Genomic DNA, 24945 nt, shown 5'->3' on the forward strand with positions numbered 1-24945 from the left:
GCCATGGACAAGTCATTTAATCTCTTTCAGAGTGTTTTTTTTTTTTAAAATCTGTAAAAGTGGGATAACAGCAGCTATTTTTCAGATTCATGAAGAGGGATAAAACCATGAGTGTACATAAAGCACCTGCTACGATGCTCAGAATGATTAGTTCTTGTTATTTTCATTTGATTAAACCAAAGTTCTCCTTTTGTGTCATTACCCGTGACACTGTGGGTAGACTATTATTTTAAACATAGTACAATATTCCTAGATTTTTCCAAATTATCTGGTCATCCTGCCAAAACTTCTAAGCCAAAGAAAAACAATGTTCAAACCTTAGACTTTTCAGCAGTATATTTTTTCTAATGTTAACCAAACATGAGACAAGACCAGGGCAAAATTCCACATTTAGGTGAAGCACTTTGGTCCCTTTTGGCAGTGGACATTTGGGCTGCTGGGGTCTTTAATCCGGTGAGAAAAGCCAATCTGCTTCTTATTAGTAAGAATCCATAACTATGAAATCCATAATCCTCTATCACAAAGTGACAGCAATCACAATCACTTTTAATTTACGCTTTGGAAGAGCTCTGTTTACTTTGTCCACATTTCATCTTAAGGGGACTCTACAATGCCTGGGGATCCTGCTGTCCAAGATGACTGGAGGAAGCATGCTTGGCAGTTTAGTGTCATGCAGCAGGGTTACTTGATATGCCATGTTTTCATGAGGATGTCAGACTTTCAACCACCTTGAGGTCAGAAGACAAAGTGACTGTGTACATATGCCAACAGCAGAAATCCCACATTAGCCCAAGAGAGTCTGGCATGGCTGGCAGTGGTCGCTCCTAGAAATACAGGAATGAAGCAGCAGGAGTACAGGGCTGGGGAGCAGGGAACCTAATTAGCCCAGCTCCAGGAATGCAAAAAGCCTACTGAATATATTTTGCTTTTACTCTCCTAAGCCACCTAGGGGGAGAATTGCTCATAAACATCTAAATTCATTATATGAAAAAAAAAAAAAAAAAAAAAAGATCAGTGCATGGGGTAATCTAAAGAATGAATCTGGAGTCTGTCTTTTGACCTCTGTTAAGATGAGAGCCAGCAAAGGGACTTCACACATTTTAGACACTGAAAGGGCCATGTCTAATTATTACCTGCTAAATATTACTGAAATATCTGCTTGGTGGAAAGAGAATAAAGTCCAAAGACACTGCCATATTTTGAATTGTTAAAAAAAATCACTAGCCGCTACTGAAAAGAGATGGCCAGAACCAGCCCCTGCTTGTTGCTGAATCATTTTTCTGTTGGTGCTGAAATTCAAGTTCTGAGGGAAAACCACCAGGCTCATAGGATGCTTCTGCCTTCTCCATGTCCCCAAACTCATCCTTCTCTTAAATGCTTTTATTCATCGTAACGCAGACTGCATTATGAAAAGCGTCACTCGACATTTAGGAAGGTACATTTCAAAAAAGGACCTGATAGAACATTTTTTTGGAATTGTGCAAAGTACTGCAAGAAGATTTTTAATCTAATAATTAATGCTAATTAATCGGTGAATAGATCTGCTAACATTTGGAGATACAAATAGCACAAGAGACAAGAGAAGACTCCGGGCACCCTGTCGTTCACATAGTGGAGATGGGGTCAGGAGTCTCCGTGAAGCTACTCCTCTACCATCTTCCTAACTCCTCTCAGCCTCTACCCCTGCACCAATACTGGAGGAAGCTCTTCAGAACACGAGGTTCCTAGGCATGCAAGGTGGGCATCAATGAATCCTAGTCCAATGGCTCATTTTATCGTTGTTCACTGAGTCTCACAGATAGAAGTCATGGTTTCCAGGGCTCCTATCATCGTGATCACCATCACCATCACCATCAAAAACATCTATGATCTGCTTTCTGTATGTAGGCACTGTGATAAGCACAGGCACCCAGATGGATTTCCTGTAAAAATATGAGATAAGCCAAACTCTAGCAGCGAGATAACCAATGTCAACATTTCCCTCCCAAGAGCCAATATGGTTCCCAAATTATCACTGGAATGCGTTTCCTCTCAAATATTGGATGATACAATGTTAAGTTTTAATTGGTTGGGTACACACCAAGTATCTTGATGAAGGCTGAAAAAAATAAATCATTTAGTTTGTATGTTGGTGTCAGCATTTGCCTTGTTTAGGGAAAACACAGATGTGAACATTAGAAACTTTCCCCTATAGGCACTGCCGTATCTTTCCCAGTAAAGTCAAGAGTTCTTTAAATAATTTTGTTTCCCATGTCTTGCCATAAAAAATTTCACATATAAGCAAAGTGGAAAGAATTTTGCAATGAACTCCAGTATTCCTGTCACTTAGATTCTACTATTAACGTTTACTTTACTGGCATTACAACATGTCTGTCCATCTACCTATTCTTACTATCCATCCATCAATAACGTATGTTTTTGATGTATTTCAAAGCAGACTGCAGACAGAAAATGACACTGCATTTTGAAGAAGTAGGATCAGTGAGTCTTCCTGCTCCTATACAGTTAGCTAGAAAAAAATTTATTAGTTTTTTTTTTAAACAAAGAACTAGCTCATCCTGAATTAAGCACATAGATACTCAACACAGTTCAATCTGCTGGCACTGTAAGAAGTGTGGTAAGGTAACTCAAGGTTTTGTCTACTTGTATTATTTATAGACATTGTCAATACTCCTCCAAATTTTTGGCTTTGTGAAGACATGGACTGTGGATCATAAATAAATAAGATGTCTGCTACAGATCATCAGGAAAAATTACCTAGAATGTTAGCAGTAAGTATTTTTGTTGTTTTGCGCTGTACTTCAGTGTTTTTTCAATTCTTCCTTACCCTGAGTCTCTCATTTGTAAAGTGAGTTTTATAATACCTAGGACACAGGCTTGTCATAAGGATCAAACATGAAAAGTAGGCAAATACTTTGTAAAGAGTAAAACACTACACACACGTAAGATACTACTACAATTAGTCATTGTAACGCATCTGTAATAAAACACAGCTGAGGTAATGGTCCACGCTGCTATTTTTCGAATCAGTCAAAAGGATTTCAAAGGTTAAAGGGACGGAGTATTGGCAGTTGCCTTCACTCTGCCCATCAGTACGTCATCTTGTCAAGGATCTAGAAGAACCTTGGTGTATATCACACAGACTTGTTTTCATTAGTGAAGTGTTTGTTTTGGAAATCATCCCAGCCTTGAAACAATGCTTCCATTAGCTGAGCACAGTACCTATAATTATCCGTCTTATCTGACCAGTGCCAAACTATTATATTTACTACATCCCACTTACCTTGATGGTTCTGAAAGGAGAAAAGGGAGGTGTTCACTCAATGTGTGAGAAGGTTTATTTCATTGAATAAAAGCCTACACGTGAACTTTGGGTAGAAATTTCTGCAGTGAGATATCATCAGGTACCATAAATCACAAGTCTGAAGGTGATGGAAATCCTCTCCCCCCATATAGGAAAATTCTGTTACGTGAATATCTTAAAATTTATGAAGTATAAAGTAGTCCACTTTTGTGTCTGGCCGAACTCAAATTGGGAAAGTAAGGCACAAGGTCAAAGCTAACTAGGGAACTAAGGAAAGAAAAATAAGCAGGGGGGCAAGTTCATCATCAATTACTATTATTGATAAACTGCTAGATCTCTGGCACTTTATTTTATCTTTAAGGGGAACTGAAGGGAAAGATAGATTTGAAATCACCCTTACCCTCAAAAAGCATCCATTTCACTGAGAGTTGTTTAGAGAAAACAATCAGGAGACAGAACAATCAGAAATTGTAAGCAGACGGAATAGGGTTTGTAAAAAAGAAAGATAGAAGCATGGTTTGTGATTTAATTACAAGTTATACGCAACACTGGGCATGTTTACAATGTGGATAACATCCCAGCAATGAGAAAACTTCTGAGAGGATACATAGAGTTACCCCAAATTCAAAATATGCTTTTTATGCAGGAAAAGGAGAATCAGAGGAAAAGGCTGGCTGTGCCCATCTAAAGGAGAGGGTCCCTGAGTCCGGGAACCCCACCTGTCTGGTGCTGACAGCAGGAACATAGCCTGAAACATTCGGGGATGGCTGCATCGAGCTGTCATCCGCTGATGCCGCAAAGCATTCCAAACATAGAAGCTAGTTCCCTCATTTGATTCCGTATTTATGAAGCAAATTTCTAATCATATTTATACTTTGGCATCCTACATGACTCACATACTGGGAGAAAAGAAGCTGCCCCAAAGGGTCAAGAACGTGTTTGCCCTGGTAGTGAGATTACGCATCGTAATTACAACAACAGATTAAAGTGTGTGTGTGAACGTACATGCATGTGTCTATTATATACAAATACATGTATATTCAATACATATTTTTAAGAGAAACACTGGAAAATCTGAATTTATAGCAAGACAGATATCTAGATATTTGGGTAGAAGTTTGTATTCAAATAAAATTTTACCATGCTCTGAATTAGAACCTTGTAAATATCTTAACTGTGTTATTTGATAGTTTTGTTTATTTCTTCTATTCCGTCTGCATGTTTTGCTTAACTGTTGATGGCTCCTCATTCATCTTACCTGACTGCCCAGGGGGAGGGGCACCTGATGATCCTCGTGGTAGACAAAGAAACACAGTCAGAACGGCAGCTCTGTTCCCAGCACATGGTTCAATGGCTATTGGTTTGGGTGCCCCCTGAAAAAGAAAACACGTTTTTAATTTGCAAATGTTACATGACACTACTATTTTACCTTTCTCCTACCACGCTTTAATCAGCTAAACTCTACATTCACAGTGGTTGCAGACACATCATTGTTCATTTTTTAATAGTTTTGATTGACTATTTTATTGTAATATTATGTAGTTTTTTGTAGTGGTGGTTATTAACATTTAGAAGACATTTTTCTTGGGACATTATATAGTGACATATATTTTTGAAACTTTTGAAAAGTAGTCATTGCTTTGTTCTATTTTTAACTTTTTTTTTCTTTAACAGACTATTTTTTAGAGAAGTTCTAGGTTTACAGCAAAATTAAGAGGAAGGTACAGAGATTTTCCATAAACCCACTGCCTCTATGCATGCACAGCCTCCTCCGTTATCAACGTCCCGCACCACAGTAGCACATTTGTGTAAAATGATGAACCCACACTGACACATCTCTATCACCCAGAGTCCGTAGCTTACATTAGGGTTCACTCTTGGCGTTGTACATTCTGTTGGTTTAGACAAATCTATAATGACATGCATCCACCATGATAGTATCATACAGAGCAGTTTCACTGTCCTAAAAATCCTCTGTGTTCTGCCTATTCCTCCTTCTCCCCACCCCCAACCCATGAAAACGACTGATATTTTTACTGTCTCCATAGCTTTGCCGTTTCCAGAATGTCATGTAGTTGAAATCATACAGTGTTTAGCCTTTTCAGGTTGACTTCTTTCACTTAAAAATATATATTAAATGTTCCTCCATGTCTTTCCACGGTTTGATAGATCATTTATTTTTAGTACTGAATAATATTCCATTGTCTGGATGTACCACAATTTATTGATCTATTCAACTACTGAAGGACATCTGGGTTGCTTCCAAATTTTGGCAATTATGAATAAAGCTGCTATAATCATTTATGTGCAAGTTTTTGTGTGGACATAAATTCTCAGCTTCTTTGGGTAAATATCAAAGAGCATGATTGCTGGATCACATGGTACCATGTGTCCTTTTAACACTAAATCCTGGCACAGGGTAGATGTGTAACAGGCCTGCACTTGAATAAATGAACGCATTTCACTATATCTGATCTGTGGCCTGAGAGCCACAAAGTTATGCAACTTTTGTTGGTTTTTTTTTCACAGTAGTTTTCTCTCACTGATGATGGACTACATAACATAGTTTATCTAATTATATTATCACAATCCAAAATATTCTATTAGTCTATTTTTTTAAAAGATTTTTTCCAGTTTTATTGAGATGTAATTGACATATAGCAAGGCATATCTTTAATATCACTTCAGCAAAATACATATGTAATAATCACCGACCAACGCATTTATATACAAAGTACCGACTTTACATATAAAATTGAGTAAATGAATGTGTGATAATTATTATAACAGTTATAGCTAGTATTCTATTAAGTACTTACTACAGATTAGGTGTTCAAAATGCTATACATATATAACTTATTTTATCTTACAACAACCTGTAAGATGAGAATACTGAAGCAAGAGGTTAAAAAATCCTGCCCAAATTCACAAGACCAGAAAGCAGCAGGGCTGGGGTTCACCCTTGGGGAGGCTGCCTCCTGAGTCCATATTCTTAACCACACAATGCAGTCTATCATATGTGTGTATGTACAAAATACATGCACCCGCACACATACATATAAATACATGTGCAAGAACACACAGGTCTGAACACATACAATCCACACACACGTGTGCACAAAAACACACAAAGAATTTAGGTTCAAGTACAATGCCACCTTTGAAACAGTAGGAATATCATTGTAGCCTAGGAATGGCGGTTTGGCTATTTGACTCAAAAAGCGGCAGGTGAGACATGGTTGACATATCATAGTAACACCTATACTTAACGGAAAAATTAAATAGAAGAAAAATTCCACTGCTTTAATTATTAGAACAAATTATTTGTTTAGCTTTTCCCTCCCACTGGTGATATTTGAATTTTTCAGAATAAATACAGACATATGCAGTCATCCACCTAGAATATTTTAGAATATTGCCGTTTCCAGAAAGTGTAATGAGGCATTAAAGATAAAATACGTCCCCTTTCATTAAAACTTAGACTGAAATTTCTGGTGACAACGGTTTTATGTGGTTATAAAGGATTTCTTCTTTATAGCAACATAAATCTCATGTTTTAAAATTATCCCCATCAAGATACATTTTGGGAGTTTTCAATATAAAGGTAAAAGTGGCCCCAGCAGTAGAAGTAAAGGGCATTAAAAATCTTCCAAGAAAATGCTGTAAGCAACGTTGCAATACTTGTATCAAGTTACATGATCTATGGTTTTCCCCTTTAAAGCTTACATTTAATTTAACAGACTTATTTTTGAAAATGTTAAGCCAAAATCAGCATAAGTACATAGATATTCTCCAATGATGTAAATATTTAGAGAATAGGCTTGTCATATTCCACGGCTAAAAGAAAAGTACTATGAATGTTTTGAACTGTATTTCTAGGCTACTGAAATTTATTCTAATTTAATAAAATGCGAAGTATATGTAAAGGTCAATTGGTTAAAATATACTAAGAGAAAATAAAATGAATTCAGGTTTAAATGATGGTGATATATTAGAAATACTGAAATCCCTTTTAACATACCTAAGAAATAATTGATCGTTTCTACCATCAGGCAAGCTTTTCTTCGTTGTTTTGTTCTTAAGCTCTCAATGGCACTACTCAAACTATGCAAAGTCATGTTAAAATCCTTGATTACAAAACTCAGAAAAGAAAACATTCATGAATACAACAAAACAAAACAAACAAAACAGATCAAGCAGTTGAGAAATAGTGGTTTTCGGTTTGGAAGATTTAGAAAAACAAGAAACAATTTGAGTGTACACTGGTTGATAAAATAACTAATATTAAATGCTTTTAACATGCCTTGTGCATATTGTATTTGTCAGGCTACCTTTCTGCTGTTTTTTACACTAGAATAAAAGGTTTTAAACATCAAATGCCGATGCCAAAAGCACCAACTGAGACAAAAATTAGTTTTAAAAACCCTGTAAATTTCAAGTAGAAAACGGATCCATTATTTAATACTTCAAACCTCAGAGAGTCAGCAACAGATAAAGACGGTGCAGTAAAATATCTTGACCACGAGAAAAGGAATTGTGCCTGCATAAAAGCCATTTCTGCAAAATCTTCCTAAAATAATTCTTTCACTCTTAATTCTACTGCTATGGTACAGAAAATATTCAGAAACTTCTTTATATTGATAAACTACATGAAAGAAGATTATAATCCTAATTTAAAATCAAATTGGCTTACAACTTAGTCTATTTTTAGCTATAAAATTTTCATAAAAGGATATTAGCAAAAATATGAATTATTCATTATGTTTAAAATATTAGTGACTAGCACAGCTCTTTTGATTCTGCTGGTAGGAATTCACATAATTTAAAAAATTATTTCCACAGATTTTGTGGCAAATATCACTTTCAATGAAGAATTTTAAAGAAAAAGAAATACTTTCTAGCACTTGTACTTTGCAACAGAAAATAGCAAAAGCCCATGAATGGTATTTCTGATGCCTTGAGGTTTGTCAGTTGTTTAGCAATAAATACATAACCATGAATCAAAATCATTTCACAATGACATAACATGTTCACTGAACTGTGCAATTTATCATGCATTTTCCATGGCTGCCTTTGAAAGAGATAAGGCAGGGGTTTGTCTGCCCATAGCACTCAGCAACTGTGATTTACTTCCAGGCATTTTCGTATTTGTTGTACCAAAAGAAGCTGGTGTTAGACCGTGCCAGAAAACATCACTGAAAGTTACGTAATTAGCAGCCCTTGTTTATGAAGCACACGGAGCTTTTACAAAAGACTTGTTTTGCTCACGCTTATGTTTTTGAAACGACTGGACTCGTATCTTCAAGTTCGTGTTCTTCAGAGCAACAATTCTACGTTAAACTCTCTCCCTTTTTCAGTTATTAAAGACAAGCAAGTTCCCAGAGAAGCTTCTGGAACCATAAGGATTTTCAAGATTACAGTTCTTAAAACTCATAATAATATGTGCTGAAAGGGAGGCCAGCATTTGAACACTGGATCTCTCCTGGGAAACTGCTGCTACAAGAATCAGTGGATGTTTAGAAGATGCTGAAGGGCAAAGCTGGCTACTTGCTCCTTCCTCCGGTGGCCCTCTCAAAGAGTGAGTGAATGAGTGAGTGGAAACTTACAGAAATCACACTGAAGCCCATTACCGGAAACTTAAATCCCCAGCAGCTGAGGATTTAAGAGAATTACTTGCTCTCTTTGGACTAGTGATTGCAATTTAGGTAGAGTTTGGTCCAATACTCTGGGACTCAAAAGATTAAAAAGATGTTATTTCCTTTCTCAAAAACTTTCAGGACTACCAAAGTAGGGCTTGCAAGCTCAAATTCCTTCAAGACCCAGGTGGGTAACTCAATAATCGCTGACATTTATTTAGTGCTTACAATATGCCTTGTGCTATGCCAAATGCTTAACATGGGTTTAGTCCTACCCCATGAGGTAGGGACCATTCCCATTTCACAAATGATGAAATTGAGGCTTAAAGAGTTCAAGTAACATAATGAAGGTTGCAGACCTAATCGGTGACAAAACCAGGATTTGGAAAAATGTAGTCTGTCTTCCTAGCCTGTTTGCCTAACCACCATGCATACTGCCTGTAATAGGTAAGAAGACTGTCTTAACTTGTAGAGTAAGACAATAAAAAGTGGTGGGCACCACAGTGAACTGGAAAGGACAAAATTTATTTAAACATTAAATCTCAAAACTTTTGCTGCCAAAACAAACAAACAAAACAAAACGAAACGAAACGAAACAACACGTCTATGTGTCTAAATGGGCTGAGGGCTGCCATTTCCTGAAACAAAATCCAAAATGTCATTTCAGGGTTGCCAGGCTCTTGTGTCTACACACTCATCAAACTGCATCTTTTATTCTGCACATTTTCCGTGTTTTAGTCAACGTAATTTTTTGCTCTTCAACACCTGGGCCTGGGGTTTCCAGAATCTGTGCCTTCTTCATTCATAATATTTCTACTGTCTGGGAGATCCTTCCTATATGCCTCTAACTGTCCTCGAATTATACACTGAACAAAGCCAACTCAACCATGAAGCCTTCCCTGGTCTGAAATTTTTAGTCTCTCCCTCCTTAGTTCTTTCATTGTTATGGCCCTTTTCATTTTCCACCTTGAGTGACACTTGGGCAACTAACTGTCCTGTCTTCCCACTGGAACAAGCTCCCTGAGGGCAGGTCCAGTTTCTTATTCATGTCAGTTGGTCCTGCACTCACTTCTTCTCTTTGAAAAGCCTCCGCATGGCGCCTGTGTTAACTTTGGGGGACTGATGTTCCCCAGTCTTGTACTACAGGTCTGGATGTACACGCTGTATGTCTCTACCAGGTTCCTGCTAGTCCGGGGCAGGCGTCATGTTGGAGTCTTCTTTGTCTTACCTATAGCATCTAATGAAGTGCATCTTACACATGGTAAGTGAAGGAGTAAATGAGAGAATAAATAAAATTGTCACATGGTGAGATAACCGGTAGGTATGACTCAGCTTCTATCCAAATTACGGATATTAAAGGGATAATAAAACACTGAAAAATAATATTAGCTAACATTTATGGAGTACTTCCTAGGTACTATGAGCTGTGCTAAGCACTTTAGATGCATTATTGTGCTATTTTCTATTTTATGCAGTTGAAGAAATTGAAATTCAGAGAGGTCAGATGATATTCTGCACAGCTAGCAGATCCAGGATTGGAATCCAGATCCGTTTGATTCTCGTATCTTGGTTTTTAACCACTATGTGATACTGTTAAAAAATACAGCTTAAGAAGCCTAAGAGCCTCTCATTTTCTAAGCTTGGCTGTTAATAGGAGAAATCAACTTAAAGATACCAGTTATAAAAATTATATGCGTACACCTGCCCCATTTCTCACCAGGATTCAGACCACGTGAGTGCTAGGACCACATATGCCACTATCTAGTTGTGTGATGTCGGGCATATTACTGAGGCAGGTTTCCCAACTGGAGAATGAACAAGTAGGCTGGATGATTTTAAGGTCTCTTTAACATTCTGTGACTATGATTTATGGACAACCTCCAGAATATGTGACATAACCATATCTAACACTTAGTCTAAGGACAGTGAAATTTGAAATTTCCAGTCCTTAGTAATTTTTTTTTTCCTGCTCAGGTTCTTTAAATGACACATCTAATTTTTAAAGCACATTATTATACTATATGATGAATATATCACATAATACTAAATGGCCACCATCGCATGCCAAAAAAGCAATTAGAAAATTGAATCAAGGAATTAAGGATTAATGTTAAGGATTAATGTGGGTATGTTATACCTGTCAGCAGTAATAAGTGTTTTGACAAGGACAGAGTAAAGTTTGACAGTATGTACAAATACTAATCTGATATATGAGTGAAATATTAAAAATGCAAACAACTGCACATTAATCACTCAAACATTTCCCTGTTGGAACACTTTTAATGCTATTCTTATCAGAATCTATCTATAAATAAAAATGAGTCTTTTTCAACAGCTTGCACAACTTGGTATTTGCAGTTTAATGAGTGTTTATATTGATATAAAATTTAGTTTTTAGTCACTTTAGTAAAATAGAATTAATTTACTCAACAGTGAATTAAGTCTGCCTGATGGCTAGGCTCACAACTGATCAAGTGTGTTGATCCTACAGGATCAACAAACACCAAGATTCCAGATCTCAAAAACAGATTCTCTGATTTCACTGTTTAGATTTGAGAGAAAAACAAAAGTGAAAATCATATTCTCTCCTTATTTGCTATTTGCATGAAATGATGAAGGGAAAAACACATTAGCTAGCTTTACTTGCTAGGAGAATAATTCATATTAATAAAAGAAATTAAGCTGATGGACACTCTCAAAACCAAGGTTAAACTGCACTGGAAACAAATTCAAAGAGAATAAAATATCACATGTGGGAATACGTAAAGGAATAAAACATAATATTCACAGAATCAGTATGCTGCTCCTGTGGTTCCAAAGGTATTCCAGTCGTAAACCTAATTTTCATATCGTACCAAATATTTTTCCTTTGTTGAAATGCCTCTGTGTTCGATCTCTGTTCAAAATCTCTCACTACACACACGCGAGCACACACACACACTCATATACACACATATTTAAGATTTATATCTATAGTAAAATATATGGTTTAACTGAATTTTGCTGTTATTTTAACTGTGTGGCACTGGTTTGGGGAATGAAGAGGCTGGATTGGGAGAACAGTTATTACGCCATCTATTTTTTCACAGGTATTTAGGTCCCTAAATATCCTCAGAAAAGGGGGATGTTATCTCTCTTTTTGAGATATCATATAATCATGCTTTGCCCCTGAGTTAGTCAATAAATACGCATGTTAATAGGAGGTGACATTGAACAGATTATCTTTAAAAGTTGATTCCTGACAGTATTTTTCAAAAATTTGAAATAGATGATCTATTAAATAATTGCCATAATTAGATTTTTAACAACCTGTAATTTTCTCCATAGTTCTGTGCAAAAAGCAACCTAACCATTACACTTGATACATTAATTCAAAATTGGAATCATCCTTTCTGACCTCAAAAAATACAGCTGTGTATGAGAGACAAATGTAGCTGCCAAATCACCTGACCTCCCATCTTGCTTAAGCCCACCCTGTGCTTTTGTTCAGGCCATTTCATCCATCTAGACTACTTGCCAATGTCTACCATTTCTCCAAGATCCAGCTCAAAGTTCTGTCTGCAATACGCCATCCCAGGGCCATTCCAGGACCTCCTCGATCTGCTCTGTCTCAGTAATTAGGAGTAAATTATTTTTCCTATTGTAACCATGGAGAAGAAGGGTAATGTAGTGGTTAAGAGAACAACCTTTAGCAACCACTGCCTGGGTTCAAGGCCCTGCTCTCTGGTCCATCTAAGTGTGATCTTGATCAAGTCACTTAACCTCTCTGTGCCTCAAGCTTCTCAGCTGTAAAATGGAGCTAGCAGTATCTTCCTCCTAGTGCTGTTAAGAGGATTAAAGGATATATATATATATATATTATATATGTGTGTGTGTGTGTATATATACACATATATATATGCATATATCACAGTAGTTGATAAAAGTCAGCTACTATTACGATGATGCCATTCTGCCCAGTTCCCAGTTTGCTTTAGAATTATTTTCTGTTCCACTAAACAATACGCTCAACTCAAAAGTAAACTATTTGAAGGCAGGTACCATATTTTTGAAAGCTCTGTTTGTGGTTTGAAATTAATTAATTAAGAAATTAAGCTTCCAAGAGAGAATTTTACTGATGGCTTATAGGGTGGGAAAAATCTGATCTCAATGCCAAATTTCCCACATGTGTCTCGTCTGTCAGCACTGTCACTGAGCATATCTGCCACCCCTCCCCCTCCGTTTTTGTTCTCTGCTTTTATCAAGAAGTCTAATCTGACTGTGAGCATTAAGTGTAACACAGAGGACACTTTCCCTGGCACCGAAGGCTGTGGTGTTCAATAAATATTTCAAGGATAAATGGGTATTTGATTGTTCTTTTCCGAATTGTGCACAAGGTAACTCTCTAAATGTTGTGGCAAAAAGTTAAAAGAGCTCAATCTATAGCAGATAGATGTAAACCAGCAGGAAAGTTAGAAAATCAAGATCTTGGTGTTATCCCCCAAACACATTATGTAATAAATGCAAAATGTGACCTTAGTCATGCAGCTGATAGATCAAGTCAATTTAAAACCTAAATGTGTTGTGCCCCCTGCTGGCAACTGGGGGTAGAGTGCTACACAGGCACAGGGCCTGCCCTGCTAAAGCTTCAGGGCAATCAGGCTGATGGCAACTCTGTCCGAGCTAAATGTGATCACAGTCCTGCACAGAGCCCTGAGCGTGGGAGTGGAGGGAGGACTTGGGTACCATTAGTTCTTCTGGGGAAGGACTTTACTTGCAGAAGATGACTAGGAGTTCACTAGGAGAATGAAGAAGGATGGAAATTTCTGGCAGAAGGGAAAGCAGGAACCCAGAGGCATAAAGGCACACAGCTTGTTTGGGAACTGCTGTAAGTTCATTGTGGATTGAGCCTTGGAAGTGCTGAATAGACAGGAATGAGACGAGACCAGAGAGGAACGCTGGGATCCTCCATGAAACAGGTCCCTGATCAGCTCCTTCTCATTCTTCCCAGCCATGACTGACAACTGTGGGACACAGTGGTCCTCTGAGCGACCTTCACCGAAACATGCTGCAAACCGTCCCAAGTAGACACCAACAAACCTTTCTGTATCAGGAACTCTTGCTTGAACTATTGCTCAAATCTGTTACACCAAGAGGATGTTAAATTAAAACATTTATTTCTGAAACTTCAATCATAAAACTAAATCAAGAAGCTCTGTGAAAAGTAGCTGTCAGCAGAAAAAATAAAAAGTGCAGATATGGCAATATTCTTAATGAGGAATCAAATGTTAATAGATCCAGCATAATAAATGACTTTCTGGTATGATCATCATACCAATCACAGCTTATTATAAGTAACAGAAGCACAGACAAAACTCTGAATGAAAGAGCTTATTGACTGGTTACAAAAACATGTATATAATTAAAATACAGTAAAACCCACCTAGATCTCTAAGGGGATGAGTCATTCAGGATGTCAGAGTTTTCCCAGAAAGCTGAACATTAACCCTATAAAGACTTTGCAATTTTAGGGTATTTCTTTTTAGTAAGTGTGAAATCTCTTAAAGTAAATATCCATTTCTCTGCTTCTCAACCAGACTGTAATATACTAAGGTAATTTAACATTGTCTCTATGTCCCTGATCACCATTATGAATACCAATTTCCATAACATGCTGAAGATACATGGAGTTGCAAATGAATGTATGAATATGTACATTATATGAATTAAGGACCTGAAGCCATAAATCTTCTGAAAGAGAACATAGGCAGAACACTCTTTGACATAAATCATAGCTATATATATATATATATATATAATATATATATATATATTTTGGATCTGTTTTCTAAGGCAGAAGAAACAAAAGCAAAAATAAACAAATGGGACCTAATTAAACTTAAAAGCTTTTGCTCAGCAAGGAAAATCATGGACAAAATGAAAAGACAACCTCTTGAATGAGAGAAAATATTTGTAAATGATATGACTGGTAAGGGATTAATATACAAAATATATAAACAGCTGATACAACTTAATAACAAAAAACAATCTGATTAAAAAATGGGCAAAAGACTTGAATAGGCATTTTTCTAAAGAAGATAAACAGATGGCCAACAGGCACATGGAAAAAATGCTCAACATCGCTAATCATCAGAGAAATGCAAATCAAAACCACAATGCGATATCACCTCATACTTATTAAAACGGCTATCATCAAAAAGTCTACAAATAACAAACGTCAGCCAGGATTTGAAGAAACGGGAATCCTAGTACACTCTTGTTGAGATTATAAATTGGCACAACAACTACAGAGAACAGTATGGAGGCTGCTCAAAAACAGAAACAGAACTACCATATGATCTAGCAATTTCACTGCTGGGTCTATATCTAAAGAAAGCAAAAATGTTAATTCAAAAAGATACATGTACCCCAATGTTCACAGCAGTATTATTTAAAATAGCCAAGACATGGAAGCAACCTAAATGTCCATCAACAGATGAATGGATAAAGAAGATGTGGTACATACATATAACAGGATGTTAGCCATAAAGAAGAATAAATCCTGCCATTTGCAACAACATGGATGGATCTAGAGGGTATTATGCTTAGGAAATAAGTCAGACAGAGAAAGAAAGATCACTTATAGGAAGAATCTAAAAAATAAAACGAATGGATATAACAAAACAGAAACAAACTCACAGATACAGAGAACAAACTAGAGGTTACAGAGTGAGAAGGGGGAGGGCAAGATAGAGGTACAGAATTAAGAGATACAAACTACTATGTATAAAGTAGATAAGCCAAAAGGATGTACTGTGTAGCACAGGAAATACAGCCATTATTTTGTAACATTTAAATGGAGTATAATTTATAAAAATATTGAACCATTATGTTGTACACCTAAAACCAACATAATATTGAATTTGTACATTATAGCTACAGCCCTAGGGATTTCTTTCTAAGAAGCTATCAATAACAGCTTGCTTTTTGCTCATTTGTCTCTTTATATAAAGGCAACCCTAAAGACTGCACAGCTGCCAGTGAGTAACATGGCTGCTTTTCTGTAAAACTCATTAATAATGCAAAAATTGAAGTGATCTTCTTCTCAAGGGGTTTTCACACCCTCCCCAGTATCTTTTTACCTGTTGCTATCAGTGTGCTGGGATCTGTCAGCATCATCCAAAGCACTGACTACATCTCCAGTCCCACAGACCACAGACATCCTCTTGACATTTGTAACAATCCTCCTATGTCACTTGAAGGAGTCTTTCTAATTTCAAGAATTTTGATAATAGTGTTTCAGAACAATCTGACTGTAAAGTCTTGAAGTACTTCATCTGGTCCAAGTGACTTTACTAAATGTGAAGCAGACTTGGGTTCAAATCTTAGGGGACCTTGGGCAAATTATTTAACTTTGCCTCAGCTTCTTCATAAAGAAATTAGAGTTTGTCACATCAATCTTACAAGGTTACTCTGAGGCTTATAAAGGATAATGTCTGAGAAAGGCATTTAGCAAAGTGCCTAGAAAAATGTAGGTGTTTAAATTTTTACATTAAGTCAAATCATTTGCAAATACAATTTTTGTTAGTCAAAACCAACTGACTATCAGCCATTTTATCTGGTTCCACCTGAATACTTCCCTTCCCCTTTGTTTTGGTGATACATGGTAGAGCAGTAAGGGGGTTTATTTATAGAGATCTCTTTTTGCATCTTTCCCTCCTGGGCACTTTCATTGTCTCAGACTTGGTTCTAAGTATGGGACCAGTAGTATCAGTGTCTGTGCACTAAAGTTGGAACCAAGCTCCAAGTTTTTTAGAGAAGATAATAATTGATCATGCAAGTGGTGAAAAGTTCAGAGGGAAGAAAACCCATAAAAAGATTAAGATTCCCTGAAACTGTTCTGCTTAAACAGCAAAGAGGAAACTATCTTATGGATGGACACGTGTCGAAATGGTTCCTAAGTGTGCCTTTACGTGTCTCTGTGCAGCCTGGGAAGTCTCTGCCCACTAGTTCTCTCACCATTATTTGCAAGATAAAAATATCCTTAATTTTATAATCAAGAGAGCTAAGAGGGAAAAAAAAAATGAGAGGGAAGTAGATAGTAGGTAGAAGATGCTTTTAGCAGGACACTGGGGTCCTCATGCAGGCATCTTGGTCATTCCCAGGCTCTCTGGAACCCAGGATGGGCTTACTGCCCCCATAGATGACCAGAGATACATGAATCCTTTGTGTGACGAAACTAAATATATTCACATTTCTTTCGGTTTTTTTCCTCAAATGATTTGATATGTGAACTCAGCTACCTCATCAGAGCTTGCTTTAAAAAATGAAGTACGTAGAAGTGAATCAAATCTGTTCCCCCTACCCACCCCACAAAGCTCTTTTTGCAGTATAACTAGAAGTTAATGGTCAGAGTCTGTGTAATGAGCTCTCCTCTGGTTTTACTAATTCTGCTCTGCCCATTCCCTCTCGGTCCTATTAATTACCTAAGTGGTTTAGCCCTGGAGGAGCCTTCTGCCACTGGGTGTGGCCCACTGCACACAGCTGTCTCACTGTGCTCTCCCCAGAAGGAAGCTGGGCGGCATGTTGGGAGGACATTCTGGAGAGCAGCCACGTCATTGACACCTGTTCAAGGATTTTATTCCCTGTTGTGTATATTACACCCCCCTTATGTGTAAAGAGGAATTCCCAATTTATAAAAACTTGTTTTGGAATCAGATTATGTTAAAAACAACAACAACAAACAATTCTTAACTATGAGCTGGACGGTACTAGACTAAACTAGCGTCAGTCACCTCTCCTGGCCTAAACAAGATTTGAAAGCTGACTGATTTCTATCTCAGAATGAGTTCGGGGGTCCCAAGAGAATTCGACCCCATCAGGAAGAGTCATGGGCATGTATGTTATGGAAAAACAATTTCCACAGGGAAGGGCTTTGCAATTACTTCATCTGGACTCTCCTTGCTTTCCAAATGTAAATTATCAGCAATTAACTAAGGAATAAAGCTGGACTATGATAATTTTTTTAAAAAATTAATTAAAAGATTCATAGCACAAATAAAGATGCCAACAGGGAAGCAAATTTTGTTTGCTGGTCTCTGTGGTGGGTTGAATAGTATCCCCCGAAAGTTCATGCCTACCCAGAACCTCAGAATGTGACTTTATTAGCAAACAGGGCCTTTGCAGATGTAACAAGTTAAGACAAAGTCATAGGCATCTTAATAAAAAGAGACGAGATCATACGAAGGCAATACACAGAAGAAAATCCCATGTGGAGACAGAGGCAGAGGTTGGATTCATGCATCTACAAGCCAAGAAATGCAAGATTTGTTGGCAACCACTAGAAGCTAGGAGAGAGGCATGGAACATGCTCGCCCTCGGGGCCTCCTGAAGGAACCACCCTGCCAAATCCTTCATTTCAGACTTCTGACCTCCACAGCTGTGAGAGAATACATTGCCGCTGTTTTAAGTCCCCGAGTTTGTGGTAGTTTGTTACGGCAGCCCTGGAATGCACAGGGTCTCCGTAGTCACAATCTGACCCCCAACTGAATGGCCAGGCAGTGTGGATTGGTTGCCATCCTTTCCTGTTGTTTTGGAAATGAGCAGGAAGACAACCCTGCAACTCTGACAAATACCAATCCCTCGGGGCATTTCCTCTGTCCTGGGGTCGTTTAAGCTGCTCTCATTTGAGAAGGAAGCTGCATGTCACACAGTGCGGCAAATGGCAATGGGAAAATTCACTCGGTTATGGGAGCTTTGTGATCGTCATAAAATGGATGACCTTCGTAAAATTGGAAAGAGTCGTAATGATTGCCCCTTAGAATGTAGACACAGTGTATGTTGTATGTCAGGTTTCCTAGGAAACAGATTCTGAGATTCCACGATTTGCACGCATGAAGTTTACCGGGAAGTGCCCTCAGGAAGAGCATCTGTGTGGGGTGATGGAAGCGGAGATGGACAGAGGGAGGCGTCAACCTGTGAGACGCCTCCCTGCCCCAGAGGGGGGGTCCTTCAGAGTTGTACCAAACCAAGGCAAGAGGCCGAGCCTTTGGACCTCCGCATGGACACAGGCGGCCCCCGGGAACATGGCATAACGTTGAGGGAGGCAGCCTCTTTCAGCAGAGGGCAACTCAGCTGTGAGCTGTAAAACTAAGAGGCTCCGTCCCGAAGGAGGATCCGGGCGGCATATCCCAGCCCCACCATAGTATTCATAGTTCCAGTAAGAAACGTCCTTGCTAGCTAAGAAAGTGACTCCGGCCAGACCCATATACAACACGTTACGGCCTCGATAAGGTTGCTGGACGTGGAGAATTCTGTTTCTCACGGGGCAGAGCTGCAGTCGTGCTGCCATCACTCATCTTCCCACAAGAATACTTGCTCTTTGGGGATGCAGTTTTCCTGTTTAACGTTCCTCCCTTGGTTAGCAACTCTGATAGATATTTTTCACTTCAGAAAAAGGGCAAAAATTATGCTCTCAGTGCTAACTCCGTGGCCAGGTCAATGGTCTCAAGTACTGAGTAAATAAGCATAGCGTACCCTTCGCACTTACTTCTCAGCTGACTTGCTGTATCTTAGTTTTTGTTAAGTCATGAAGCTTCCAGAGAAAGAGGTCATCCTTATTTTGAATGCAGACGCAGTGTAGGATGAGATAATTAATTAATATCACTGAAGTTTTATAAGGCATCAAAAGGAATGGCAGAGAAAATACCAATCTCTTCTTTTTGCCTGCTATGTCCTGTTCTCTTTTGGTAAACTGCAAATTTATATGGCTTTTCTTTAATAATAATAATAATGATGGCAACTATCATTCACTGAGCACTAATTATTTATTGAGCATTCCCTTGGGCAGAGGAAGTAGCTGAAATAAAAAGCAATTACTGGACACTTTGCTAAATACTAATATATGCTCCAACTGGTAGCAAGATTTAACATTTTTTTGAGTCCAGAGCTTAATTAAGTCATATTTGGCTGTTAAAAAACAAACAAACAAACAAAAAAACTACTGCTGTAAGCAAACTAAACCTTTGGGGAGAATGTTTCTATCAATTATCTTGCAGATAAACATCGACTCCTGCGTAAAGCAAGATAATACATACCAGAGGTAGGATACATAACCTTGAGGGTGAATACTGCATAGAAGGTACTAGGGTCAGGTGTGAGGTACTACAATGCAGACAGCCAACGAGACAAAAGACAAGGACGGTGCTTTCCTAACACAGACTCCAAACCTACCGCTAGCTGCATGTCTCCTGGCAGTCCCGTTCTGTTCAGTGCAAGGAGAAACTGCTCGTATTACCTAAGTTAACTGATGGCCGTTTCATTTCTCAGGCTAAAAGAATAATAAAGCAGATACTCTGGCCTAGTTCTGACCCACAAAGACGTGAAGAGGAATGATAAGAACTTTTAAGAGCGTGACCACGCTGTTTTAGAATTTAAATACTGGGCAAAAGCAATTCATTCATCCGACAGACACTTTTAAGCACACACTTTGATTAGGACTGTTCCAGGCAATAGACATAGAGCCCTGAACAAGGCAGATAGGATCTTTCCCTTCACAGAACGGGAAAAGATGTTTTAAAAACAAGTAAATATGTAACATATCAAAGAAGAGTAAGTAATGGGCAGAACATTGGAGCAGGTTAAGGGTGCTCAAGAGTGATGAGGTGTCCTACGTCAGAGTGGGCGATCGGGAAGGCCCCTCAGGGGAAGTGAAATCTAAGCATGACCTCAATGAGTGAGGGGGTGAAGGCATGTGAAGATCTAGAAGCCAAGGAGAAGCAGCATTAGAGGCAAAGGTCCTCAAGGAGGAGTGAAAACGGTGTGTTCAAGTACTAGCAAGAAAACCAATGAACTGACTCAGGAAACAGGATTTGTCAAAGTTGTGCTCATAAAGTTAAAACGCAGGGTTTGTTTTGTCTTGTTATGTTTCTTTTTTTGTTTGTTTTTTTGCCAGACTCATTTTGCTGCTAGGGTGCAGGACTGGAGTAGACAGGGACTTGGCAAGTTGGCTTTAATCAAGGCTGGAGTAAGTATGAGAGGAGACGGGAGCAAGAGAGAGAAGCAAGGTTGTTCAGGGTGCACGCAAGGAAATATCAGTGGGGTCAGGAGAAAATGAAGACCACGAGGGAGGTGATCACCACTGGAAAAGTCATAGGGTAAAAGGATTGGAGGTACCAGTGAAGATCAAAGAATTTTTGAAGAAGAGGTTAATAGAGTAAGTGAGTTAGATACAGAACGTAGGAGCCAGAAAACAGGGTGCATGAAATCAGGTATTTAAGGCAACGATGGCACAGCTTCAAAGCAGCTGGGGAAGCACACCCCACCCAGGTCTAATTGTATACAAGGGCTATGGAGCCACTATCTGAGGGAACCGCAGGGGACGTGGATTCCTCAGGGAACAGCCAGGTGTCAACGACAGCAAAAAGGTAGAGAGAACTTTCCAATAGGCTGAAGCTGAAAATATAGCGGTTTGTTTAAAGACACTGTGAGTTCCTGGATGCAAAGTGGAAGAGTTTGAAGGGCAAAGGAGAAGAAAGCAATCAGGTCCCAAGAGGAGGGGTCCTGAGTGTTGTAGATCCAGCCAAGTACAGCAGTACTTAGGAAAGCGGGTTTCAAAAAGCTCAAAAAGGTAGGTTTAATCCCTATGCTAGAGAATCTAAAATAATATGGCTCAAGGGAAGAGGAAGGTTTAAAATATGTCAGTTAAAACACAATAAAAAGGATAAAAAAGGAATTTTGTGTAGCTTCTAACGGACGGCAGTAAGATAAGCCATACAACCCTGGACTCAGGGGCTCGCTGGGGGAGCAAGCTGTTGGAGTGAGTGGACCAAGGATGTGGAGATGGAGGGACATGACAGACAGCTGGGTCCTGAGATGCAGTAACAGGGAGTGATCTAACTCTAGATAGAAAATTGGTCGGTTTCAGGGAAGTCCGTTGCAGTGGGTGAGTGAAGTGCTCCAGAGCCTGGGCAGGGCACAGCCGTGGAAAAACCACTCCATGAGAACTATTTACTCCCTGGCATCCTTCACAGAGAATCATCCAGATATTAAATACAAGTGGTGAAGGGCCCGTCATTGCTGCTTATGAGGGAGAACGTTCCACTACAGCTTCCCAAGACAATACATTTTATGAAAGAATTCAAAGAAATCAAAATAAAGGAGTAAAATTAAGTAGGCAGTTAGAATAGGAGAGATGTTACAAGTATAGCTGGATACAGTGCTACCTGGACTCAATTCTTAACTCCGCCACTTGCTGCGTGCCACCTGGGCACGTTTTTTAACTCTCTGTGCTCAGTTTCCTCATCCGTAAAATGGCAACAATTACAATACCTACTTCATCAGGTTGTGGTGAGGATAAAGTAAGTTGATACTTTTACAGCATTCAGGGTACTGCCTGGCAGAGGTCAAGTGTTCGATAAGTGTCAGCTATTGCTGTTTGGTTTTGTTGTTCCTTAACGGTCGATTTAACTTACCATACACTTTTACTTTAAGAATAACTTATTCTTATAACTCAGCCTAAATCTTCTAATTTACGATGGAACGTCCCAGGGGCTCATCTGTGGCTCTGGAATGACACAGACTTTGAGGAGGCTCTTGCAGGCAGGTTCTAGACTCAGCAGCACACTGAATGATGAAAAGCAAACCTGAGTTTGAATCCTGGCTCTCCCACTTACAGACCATGTGGCGATGAGACTAACATTTCTAGGCCATGTCTCTTCAGCTGTATAAAGGGAATAATGATATTGCCAATAACTCACAGGGTTTTTCAATGAGCAAACTAGATAATGTACATAAAGTACTTGGTATCTCGTGTGGCATTCGATAAATGGCAGCTATATAATTATTTAGCTCCTTTTTTTTCTCCTTAATTAGATATATCTTTAACTTGCCTGCTCATTATAATTGAACACCATAAATTTTTCGTTTGCTATTTCAATTTCCTTTTTTTCTCCTTTCTTACATGTCCTGAAAGAATTAAAAAAAAAAAAACCCCTCACTAAAATGAAATACTGTGTCACGAAAATACTTGTGATGGTCATTTTCCATTTAGAAGGGAATTACCTTGCTACTTAACTGCATCTCTCAACCATAGATCTTTGTACGTTGAAACTATAATTTACGTTATTGTCAGAGCTAGGGCAGGCGCACCCAGGGGTCAGTGGCCAGATGAGAGGCAGAGATGAAGCATCAAGAAGGGGTGGGTTTGAAGTGAGCAAGGACACCATGAGTGAGACAGAGAGTGGACAGAGTCAGTCGTGGGTTTAGAAATGATATATATAGTAATAATAGACACTTTCGGAGTACTTAATATGTTCCTTGCCCGTGCAAGGTAAGTGGTAAAGTCAGCACGTGAACCCAGGCCTGTCATGATTCTAGTGCCTGGCTCTTCCCCCCTCTCCAGACTAGCACCTTGCAGTTATGAGATGTCACAGGAGACGGCCAGACATGCGGCTGCTCAAAGTTCAAGGCGCAGAACCCAGAGATTCCATGAGATTTGAAGGAATGAGACAAGTGCAAAAAGAAGATCAAGTTACGAGGAAACGCAGAAGGAACCTCCAGACTTCTGTTCCTCCTTCAGCAACTGTCCTCTGGTTCTTGGTGGCAGGAGCCTATTTCCCAGCTGGGCTGGTGAAGGCAGGACATGACCAGCAGCTCCTGACCAAGATGCAGCTCACAGGGTATATGCCATCAGAACCGATCAATTGTGAAGAAATCCTATATTCGTCCCTATTTTAGCCTGGCTCCCAGACAGCTCTCTGATCTAGGCTACAGGTTTATTTTTAAAAGGAACATGCCCCCTTTCCACAGAATCTAAATGTTTTCTAAACAGAAATATAAACTAATTTCTCCAATGCTAACAGCCACGGCCCTCAATTTTTCCATAACCTTAGCTTTTTCCCTCTATTTACTTCATAAAAGGGAAGTCAGGACCTATTAATCTCTGTAAATAGCTCTATATTTCCTGAGATCACCTCAGAAGAAGACTATTTGAATAAGATGAAATTACTCTTTGTCAGAGAATTCAATCATATTATTTTTCTTCTTGTTGGCTGTAAAAGTTGCTTACTGCCATTAGCTATTAGCAAGTTACAGTAATTTGAAACTCTCTTTCAGTGACAGCAATCTCTACTGATCATGTTAGCACCTAAGAGTTGACAAAATTCTTTAAAATATCACTTGAAAAAGAAAAATTTCCCTTGACCCTTACAGCTTCTCTGTGGGGGTGGCTAGGGTAATATTTATTACCTAAACTTTACAAATGACAAAGGCGGGGCTCTGGGAGTTAAAAGTCTTGAAGACATGATGTCGCTGTATTATGTCGGTAGGTGCAAGACGTGAATGTGTAAGTGCCGACTCCTGGGCTCCTCACAGGTCAGATTTCTACATCCCACTCCACCTCACCCCCATGTCTTTTCCACTGGAGGTTTTTCTTACAAAATCATCTGGCCTCTGGGCTTTATCAGGTCCACCCATTTGTACTCATCTGCGAGATGCTTATCCCTTCTTATGAAAGAAATACAATGAAAGAAAATCTGGATCACAAGTTCTCTCTCCTCTAACAATTCTGTACACTACTGTAACTAAGAAGATGTAAGACTGCGAGCTGAAGGCAGACACAGAAAGGAAGAAGGAGGACACCAAGTGCTAGGAAAGGAGAGAACCACAAACGAGCACCCTTTGCCATCACTCTCTTCTCTCACAGCTGCAGACTCTTAGCGATGGTGCTCAGGGAAACTCCCCCAAGGCTACCGAACCACAAAGAAAAGGGAAACAGGCAAGCAAACATCAGCAAACAAACCAACTTGGGTGTGTTTCTTGGTGAACAAGAGGAAGGTAGGGGTATTTAACAAAGAAATGGCTTTTCTTGATATTTGCCACAAAATATGCACGTGGGAAATCTGTGAAGGCATATGAAGGAGAGAGACCAACAGCCAGGAAGGTGTATGTGGCTAAGGGTTAGTCGTGGAATAAGAAGGCAAATCCTGAACTGTGTTTCAGTTTTCCAACTGCATATTTTCATATGAA

At 38.9% G+C, this 24945-nt stretch overlaps 1 protein-coding gene across 2 annotated transcripts in view; it reads right to left on the reverse strand.

Moving 5' to 3' along the window:
- Nucleotides 1-24945, reverse strand: part of ATRNL1 (attractin like 1) — a 631157-nt gene that overhangs the window by 88323 nt on the left and 517889 nt on the right. For both annotated transcript variants that reach the window (XM_074373561.1, XM_010969913.3), the window contains exon 28: nt 4563-4677. In XM_074373561.1, coding sequence (XP_074229662.1) covers nt 4563-4677 — 115 coding nt within the window. The remainder of the gene's footprint in view (nt 1-4562; nt 4678-24945) is intronic.

The sequence above is a fragment of the Camelus bactrianus genome, chromosome 11, assembly GCF_048773025.1.
Source record: "Camelus bactrianus isolate YW-2024 breed Bactrian camel chromosome 11, ASM4877302v1, whole genome shotgun sequence".
NCBI classification, from domain to species: Eukaryota; Metazoa; Chordata; class Mammalia; order Artiodactyla; family Camelidae; genus Camelus; species Camelus bactrianus.